We start from the raw sequence: 8,293 nt of genomic DNA, 5'->3' as shown, positions 1-8,293 counted from the left end.
GAGGCAAGACCCTCCAGGACATCTGGGCATCAGGGGTGGACAGTGTCCCCCGGAGTGCTTTTCACACACCCAAGGTGACATACTGACAGGGCACATGCAACCATATTCACTCCTGTCACATACAATGTTACCAATAACCACTGATACAGAGTCACATGCCAGAGACACAGTGACAGCATAGGCAGCTCGTATACCACCGTACCCAGCCAGGCCACATATAAGTCACACTGGCCATACACAAGTCATGTCTGCTGCACAGCCAAACTCACAGATGTGAGCCCAGCTGCACCTAGTCCCTTCACACTCAAACACACCCATTGCTGTGCACACCCACTGAAACTTAGCCTTCCTGGCAGCCACAAACAGCCCACATTTGCCCCATGTTGTTTACACACTACTCTGTTTACAGCCGTGGCATTACCTACAGACAGCCAGCACCCAACCATGATCACCTGACACCAAGTCACCAACATGGAGACAGTCCCCCGGGGCCATGCTCACAGCACAGCCACTCGGCCAGTTGTGGCCCTAGGTGTTCTCAAGTGAACTCAGCTCAATCCCTTCATGCTTGGCCGACCCCTCTCATGCCTATTGTCATCTCCACTTCCCCAGGCTTCCAGGTTCTCAGGCTTGCCCCCTGCGAGGACCAACAAGTCCAGTTGGAAACAAGTGAGCATCCGTTTACTCTGAGCTGGGCCCTGTGGTACTCATGCAGGCCCCGGTGGATAAATCAGACCCGGACCTGCCCCATAGAGGGGCTGCCAGCCCAGGGGACTCCATCACCCCCACCCCCACAGACCCTCCAGGCTGGGGTCTTGGGGGCAACCATTACACTAATTCCCCAGGGGGAACTGAGGCCTGAAGCAATCTGAGGGCTTTTCCCCGCCCTACTCCGGGATGAGAAACTCATGGGAAGTGGGACCTGTTTTCTGCCATGAGTGTGGCTGCCTCCCCAGGGAGAGTCCCTGCTGACCCATACTTGCTGTGTGACTTCAGCAAATCCCTGACCCTCTCTGAGCCTCCAAGTCCTCTCCTGAAAAATGCAGAACTCAGCTCAGTGGATAGAGTGAGCTCTGGAGAGAGCTCCAGAGTCAGACTGGGGTTTGTATCCCGGTTCCCCTTGGTGACCTTAGCCAAATGGCTTCTTTGCTTCAGTTTCCCTCAGCCAACCAGAGTTACAGCTCCTGGCTCTTCTAGACCTCCCTCTGCCCCATCCCCCGGGGTGAGGGAGGAGGGAGTGCCTAGTGTCTTCTCACTAAGGCAAATGAATGGACCACTTTTGGCTGCCCTGCTGGGAGCTTAGAGTTGCTAATTCCCTGGAGAAACAGGAGTCTCTTTCATGACCAGGCACCGGTGGGGTGAGGAGGCGGGAAGAGGGTACGAAGCTGGCTTTATCCCACTGGGCAAGATGGCTCCATGCCAAGACCAGGAGTGGCAAGGGGGGCCCTGGGGCCATGCATATCCTCCCTGGGGAACCTTGGCTGCCAAGTGGCTGAGTGGCCGTATCTCAGCTGTAAAATGGGAGTGACAGAGACCAGCACAGCAGATTTAATGATCCTGTGGATGGAGACAAACGTGGCTTCAAGTTAAACACGGGGTAGGCTTTCAATAAATGTCAGCCACTGTTGTTATGTGTCAGCCTGAAGAGCCCACTGAATTCTCCAGCAGTCCTATAGATTTCCTTCCATTTCACAGATGAGGAAACTGAGGCTCAGAGAGGTCAACATATTTGTCCAAGATCACACAGCCAATGAGTGAGTGGCCCAACCAGGATTTGAACAGGATCTGGGCCCTCCAGGGTCCATGCTCTTCCTAAATTCCTCTAGGGGTAGGGAGGTGTTTTTTGACACCCCAGCCCTGGCCCTGAGACCAGCAGAGCCAGGTCTGGATGGCACCAGGCCATGACTGAATGCAGAAAGTCCTGGCAGGCAGGAGCTGACAGGGCGGCCCTTCCGCTGGTGTCCCAGTTTCCCAGCCAGCCTCCACTCCTGGTGTGGACTTGGGCAGACACTAGTAGGACGCCAGGAGGACCATTCCCCTAGCCCTTGAAGAAAGGGACTGGATCCCAGACCATTCAGTTAAAGCCAGGAACTGCAGCCTCCTGCCAGTGGCTGCTCTGTCTCAGAACCCTCCATTCATGCAGATTGGATGGGTGTGCTGCCCCTTCTCAAACACCTTCTGTGACTGCTGTAGGCCCAGCAGGATCTGGCTCCACATATTTTATTCAAATTCATGGTCTTTCATCCAACTAGGCCTTTGCTTATGCTGTTCACCCTGTCTGCCCCCACCGCCCCCCAATTTTTCTCACCCTGGTGAATTCCTGCCCATCCATTAAAGTGCAGGACAATATCCCCTCTCCCAGGAAGCCCTCCCTCCAGGCAGACCCCCTGCTTCCCTAGCCCTATCTCTCCCCCTGGCTCAGCCCTGGCCCCATGGGGCTGGGAGTGTTTGTGTCTATTTCTGTCTTCCCCAGATTGGGAGATCTTCAGATATGGGGCTGGAACTGAGGCCTCTCACAGTCCTCAGAATCACTCAGCACAGGGTTGGGCAGTAGGGAGTGGCAGTTTAGTGAATCAGAGAACCAAACCTTTAGCCGTGTGTCTGAGGCCTTGTATAATCCAGTTTGGCAAACTCTTCTTCATTCTTCAAAACCCACCTCACATTACCCCTCCTCCAAGAAGCCTGTCCCAGGCAGCATTTACTAAGAAGACAGATTTGGAAACCGGGCCTCCTGTGCCCCAGTGGGGACACGCGAGGCTGATAAAGACTCCCAGTACAGTACTCGCACTATCGTAGCCTCTTCCTCAACTCTTCCTTTGGCCTCTGGGAGTCAGTGAGGGGGAACCCGCCTGGGGTTCCCAGGCGGCAACTGCAATCAGGGAATGAATTCGGCCGACTTCAGACTTCATTCTGCAGGTAGGAAGACATCAATATAAGAAGGCTCTCGGACATCAAAACTAGAGCTCTATAACCCCGGGCACCAAAGGACAGCTCCCCGCACACAGTAGGCACACCATTATCCAGCTCCGAGGGATAGGCAATCACTGGACAAGGGCCTTTTAAGAGGCAGGCGCTGAGGGGGCGGGGCTCAAACTAAACCGCGCCCCGGGAGCGGGGGCTGGGCGCGCCTGAGGCACTCTGCGCCTGCGCGGCGTTCACGCGGTTCCGGGTACTAATGTTGGTTTCCCAAGCTGTTTGCAGAGAAACTGAGGCACCGAGAGGGAGCGACTGCTCCCGAAACCCACAGGAAACCCGTTTTCCTTCCTTGGACCCACTGTGAAAGGCTTGGCCTCGGGTCATCGGCAGTGTCCCCGAAACTCCAAATTTTTCTGGCAAGGGGGTGGTCAAGGCGACATTTAGGACTGGAGTGACGGAGCAGTGGCTGTTCTTGTGCCGTGCTACACAGGTGAGGACGTGAAGACTGAGCGTGAACAAGGTCGCGCTTTGGCGGCCGGGATTTGAACCCGGACTGAGCCCAGCTCTGAGTCCTGCGAGGCCTTGTGGAACCGAGATGACCCACTCTTTGGTTTGTCCAGAGACAGTGAGCAGGTGAGAGCCCCGGGCGGGGGTGGAGTGTGAATGGCGGTGGGCAGTAGCGGACGGGGCCGTTGGCCTGGGATAGTCCCTCCCTAGAGGACAGAAATGGGGGAACTGGTGGCGAGGGAGGGGTGGGCCCGGTAGTGGGTGGGCCCTCGCCGCAGGGCTCAGCACCTCTCCACACGCCGATTCTGGTTGCCTCTAGGGTGAGTTCGGTGCTGAATCGTAACACTCGGCAGTTTGGAAAGAAGCACCTGTTCGACCAGGACGAGGAGACCTGCTGGAACTCGGACCAGGTGAGGCGCCCTCTCCCTGGATCCTCCACCCCTAGTGTGAATCAGAATCAGGGGTCTAGGGCGCCCTGAGAATTTGGGTGCACCCCAGCTGGGCAGTTAGGTTGGCCAGGGAGGGAACCCGTGCTCACTGTGTTCCCCACCCACCATGGACTCTGAATGAGAGAGGCACAGCAGGGCTTTTGAGTCTGGAGTGACCATGGACCTCTATTTCTCTGCTTCCAGGGCCCTTCCCAGTGGGTAATACTGGAGTTTCCCCAGCGCATCTGTGTCTCTCAGCTGCAGATCCAGTTCCAGGGGGGCTTTTCCAGTCGCCAGGGCCGCCTAGAAGGTACTGGAAGGCCCTGGAAGATGGGGGATTAGAGGGGGTACGCTGGCCTCACTGCTCCTTTCTCTGCTGCAGGTTCTCAGGGGAGTGAGGCTCTTAGCAAGATTGTGGACTTTTATCCTGAGGACAACAACTCGCTTCAGATATCCTGACCCAGCCTCTGGGTGGGGTGGTCTGTGCATCTGAAAGCCGTGGGCCCTGGCGTGTGACCTTGAGCAACTGGCCTCTGGGTCTCCACTGCTTCACCTGTAAAATGGGCTGATGATAATCTGTTCTGTGTGAGAGTTTCAGAGGGACCCACAGTGTGCTGGGTCACCCAGCACATTTGTAGTACCTGAGCTGGGGCTGGTGGGTGGGAAAAGATAAGGCATCTGTTTTCCTTGACTGCCCTGCTTACACTTTCCCTGTGCCATCTGCTGAGGTGGACCGGCTGAAAGTGACATTTGAGGACACCACTGATTTCTTTGGCCGAGTGGTCATCTACCACCTGCGGGTGCTAGGGGAGAAGAAGGTGTGAGGCCACTGGGTGGCTGCCTCCTCCGGGAAGTCCTCCGGGAAGCACAGTGAAGTCCTTCAAGTTCTGCACAGAAGGTTTATTGGTTCCTCTTGGAAAGGGCCCCCTCCCACCATCTGTCCAGGAGCTGCCTTTGAAGCCAGTTCGGGGTTCCCCCAGATCTGGGTCGACCATTTTGTTCCCTGAGTGTCTGAGTCCCTGGCAGACGGCGTTCACTCAGGGGTGGTGGGCACCAGGTTGCTCTGGAAGAGTTTAAGGATGTGGTTCTCGATCACCTGTTGCACTGGAAACAGAAGAGGGAAAAGGTGGGCCATGAACTGAACAGCGGCTGCAGAGGCACAGGCCACCCTGTACCTTCCCCTCAGGGTAAGAACAGGGGCCTCGGCCCTGGGACCTGGATGGAGGACCCATTTCATACACAGGCAAATCCAAGCCCTTGCCAGAGTACAGCTGGGAAGACAGAGGCCCCCCTCATAGGAACCTCTATTTCCCCTATGTTTGTAAAAATGCATTTTTGTAGGCTTTTCAGAATTATAAAAATATTCCTTACCAAACAAAATTGTCAAATTGAAACTTTTATGAAAAGATGAGAAGGACTGTGAGGAATTACTTGTCTCAAATGGAATAAAACTCCTTCAAGGAAGGAGTGGGATATTTCCCACACACACCCCCACATGACCCCAGGGGGTCAGTTCTGTTAGGATCCCCCCATTTTCTGAAGTGGGGAGTCAAACTGGGGTCTGCCTACAGCCCCTACTCACACCCACCTCTTGCTGTGGAGGGGGCTGGGCTCCATGGCCATGTGAACTGTGGCCCTCCTGGTATCCTCACCCTGCCAGGGCCTCCTTTGGGCCTCTCAGTGCCTACATGTCCCCCCATTATGGCCCCTGTCACTAGCCCCATGTGCCTCGGGCTGACCTTTCCTATATCCCAGGGCCACGGCGAGGTCCATTGGGGTGTAGCCGGAGTCTGCCTCAGTGGTGAGATCAGCTCCTCGGGCTGCAAAGCAGAGCACACACTACAGGGAGGGCTGGGCCTGGGGACCAGGAGCCCGGGTGGGGCACGGAGACTCGGGAGGTCCAGTGACTACCCACTATGCAGGCACAGGTCTGCTGGTTGCTGTGTGGTCTTGGACAAGAGCCTGACCTCTCTGATGAATGTGGCCAATAGCATCTCCACCTCCAGGGTCTCTGAGGCACGCAGGGTGTGGGTTCTCAACCTAGTCGGCCAGACCCCTGTGCTATTCCTGCCACCTCCTGTCCCCACATCAATCCTCTGGGCAAAGCAGGCAGCAGCCACCCATCCCAAGAGCTGTTCAAGCAGAGCTCAGACCCTTCCCTGGCCCTCAGGATTCCTGCAGAGCCAGGTGGGGCTCTAGGGCCCCTCAGGCTAGCCTCTACTCCTACTCACCCAGCAAGGCCTCCACGCACTTCACATGGTTCCCATGCACGGCATACAGAAGTGGTGTCCCTCCATTCTGTCAGGGACAGGGGTAGGGGTCAAGCAACACTATCTTTTCCAGATTCTCACGACACCCCACACCCACCAATTTAATATGGTTCCTCCTTCTGCTTGTCACTTGGCCCATCTAGCTTCTCCTTTAGGTCTCAGCTTAGATGCCCCTTCTTCCAGGAAGCCCATCCTGACTTACCTTGGCTCTACAGGCAGCCTCTGGGCTCTTGCAGCTAGCTGTCTGTGTATCTGCCAACATAGTGTTATTCACTATACCTGAGCTGTTTATGTGTCGTCGGCTAACCCCGCCCCCCGCAAAAAACCTGGGAGCTGTATGACGCTTGGGGATGGGTCTGTCTTGCGTTCTTAGCGCCCAGAGCCAGCTTGGTACCCTGTGAGGTGCACAGGGCCAGTGGGTGGCGCCTTACCCAGTCATAAATGTTGATGTCCACATCGCGCTCCAGCAGCAGCCCTACAATGTCTGTGTAGCCACCTGTGCTGGCCAGTGACAGGGCGCTCTCCCGCTCCTTTGCCAGGATGTGGGGGTCGGCACCCTGGAGGGAACAGAGGGGGACAGTGACAGAAGGGGGGCAAAAGGGTGGGTGCATCCCCTGCAATCTTGGGGTCCCCATGTTAGCTCCATCTTACAGACACAGCACCAGCAGACTCAGCTGAGACCCTGGCCCGCCCTCGAATCCCCAGGAAGCCCCCAGCTGGGCTGGGACGCACCCACTCAAGCAAGAAGCGGACGGTCTCGATCTCTCCAAAGGCGGAGGCCCAGATGAGGGGGGTGAAGCCTCGCTCGTCCGGCTTGTTGATGAGGTTGTCTCCTGGCAGGAGGGGGGTGGTACCACTGGGATGCACCCCTGCCCACTCTCCCCAATGCTGCGGAATTGGGGGCAGGGCAGGCAGCTGGGGTCAGATGTGGGGCGGGGAAGCATACATGTGGATGCACGCACGGACATGCTCAGACACACGTACAGACATAGGTACACATGTGGAGACTCAGGTCATGTCAGCAGCCACATGCACACACCAGCATGTGAGGTCACACAGGCACGGACACACCGGCACACGAGCGTGGGCACACACCTTTCCTCAGATGCTCCTTCAGTTGGCTTAGCTCCCCCTGGGCCGCGAGCTGGTGGATGGACAGGGCTGGGGGGCAGAGAGAGGTAGAGTCCTCACCTGTCCCATCTGAGCTCCATGCCCCAGTTTATTCCTTGTCCAAAGTTGCTCCTCTTAGCCCCTTCCAGCCCACTACTTCTCTCCCCCGTGGGGACCGGGGTCCCACTCACAGTCCAAGGTGGCCGGCAGGGCTGATACCTCATTCCCCCGCTGCCGGTTGGTGAGGGTCGTGGAGTGCTTTAGGGAGCTGCCTGCTGGGAGAGAAAGGGCCTCAGTTTCCCCTCATTCCCCAGTATGTCTTGGGCTTCAGACCAGACCCTTGGGGCTTGGAACTACCAGAGACAGTGCCTGGCTCCACTATTCACTCACTCCATCCTCCCAGATACCCAGGGTGTGGATTTCTCCTCCGCCTCTGGCAAGGTTCTGCATAAACGAGACAGTCCCTGCCCTCAAGGGGCCCATGGAAAAATTTGGGAGTCAGACAGAAATGGAGAAATAGAATGAGAGCTTAAGTTGAAATACGTGTTCAGGAGAAATGAAAAGCAGGTGGAAGGGGGTGGAAAGAAGGGAGGGCAGAGGGTGAGTCCCTTTTAAAGAAAATGGTCAGGGAGGGTCACTCCAAGGAGATAACACCAACCGAGAGCTTGGCCAGTTGAAGAAATCTGGGGAGAGGTGTGGGAAGAGCATTTCACACAGGGAATGGTAGGGACAAAGGCCCCAGGGCAACTGAGTTAGACATGTTCAAGGATTCAAGTCAAAAGAAACCCTTGGGTCCTTGATAAGTCAAACAGAATTATCATCTGACCCAGCAATTCCACTCCTAGGTATCTACCCCAAACAGTTGAAATCATGTGTTCAGACAACAACTTGTACACGCATGTTCACAACAGCACTATTCAGTCACTAAAAGGGGAACAACCCAAATGTCCATCAATGCATCAATGAATAAACTAAATGTGGTCCAGCCATACTGTGGAATATCATTCAGCTATAAAAGGGATGAAGCACTGACACACCATACAATGTGGATGAACCTTCAAA

At 55.9% G+C, this 8,293-nt stretch overlaps 2 protein-coding genes across 6 annotated transcripts in view; one reads left to right on the top strand and one right to left on the bottom strand.

Moving 5' to 3' along the window:
- Positions 1 to 3,130: 3,130 nt before the first annotated feature.
- NR2C2AP (nuclear receptor 2C2 associated protein) lies at positions 3,131 to 5,231 on the top strand. The gene is made up of 5 exons (XM_067032556.1): positions 3,131 to 3,549; positions 3,743 to 3,833; positions 4,056 to 4,161; positions 4,234 to 4,301; positions 4,556 to 5,231. Exons 1-5 carry the CDS (start codon positions 3,512 to 3,514, stop codon positions 4,673 to 4,675), a joined length of 423 nt encoding a protein of 140 aa, XP_066888657.1. The 5' UTR covers positions 3,131 to 3,511; the 3' UTR covers positions 4,676 to 5,231.
- RFXANK (regulatory factor X associated ankyrin containing protein) overlaps positions 4,737 to 8,293 on the bottom strand; it is a 5,521-nt gene continuing 1,964 nt past the window's right edge. For 2 of the 5 annotated variants that reach the window (XM_059060792.2, XM_067032555.1), the window contains 7 exons: positions 7,423 to 7,506; positions 7,217 to 7,282; positions 6,854 to 6,954; positions 6,553 to 6,678; positions 6,083 to 6,149; positions 5,591 to 5,671; positions 4,737 to 4,955 (listed from right to left, as the gene is read on the bottom strand). In XM_059060792.2, the coding sequence (XP_058916775.1) occupies positions 4,885 to 4,955; positions 5,591 to 5,671; positions 6,083 to 6,149; positions 6,553 to 6,678; positions 6,854 to 6,954; positions 7,217 to 7,282; positions 7,423 to 7,506 (596 nt within the window). In that variant the 3' untranslated portion in view covers positions 4,737 to 4,884. The remainder of the gene's footprint in view (positions 4,956 to 5,590; positions 5,672 to 6,082; positions 6,150 to 6,552; positions 6,679 to 6,853; positions 6,955 to 7,216; positions 7,283 to 7,422; positions 7,507 to 8,293) is intronic. The other 3 variants (XM_059060790.2, XM_067032554.1, XM_067032553.1) reach the window with 3 other exon arrangements.

This window comes from Kogia breviceps, chromosome 4 (genome assembly GCF_026419965.1).
Source record: "Kogia breviceps isolate mKogBre1 chromosome 4, mKogBre1 haplotype 1, whole genome shotgun sequence".
In the NCBI taxonomy this organism is placed as follows: domain Eukaryota; kingdom Metazoa; phylum Chordata; class Mammalia; order Artiodactyla; family Physeteridae; genus Kogia; species Kogia breviceps.
This window is presented reverse-complemented; position numbering and strand designations above follow the sequence as displayed.

Excerpts from the sequence above, each read along its gene's own strand:
- NR2C2AP (XM_067032556.1), top strand. The coding sequence starts at position 3,512 with ATGACCCACTCTTTGGTTTGTCCAGAGACAGTGAGCAG. Across the intron at positions 3,834-4,055 it reads CCTGCTGGAACTCGGACCAG|GGCCCTTCCCAGTGGGTAAT; the intron begins GTGAGGCGCCCT and ends CTCTGCTTCCAG. Across the intron at positions 4,162-4,233 it reads TCGCCAGGGCCGCCTAGAAG|GTTCTCAGGGGAGTGAGGCT; the intron begins GTACTGGAAGGC and ends TCTCTGCTGCAG.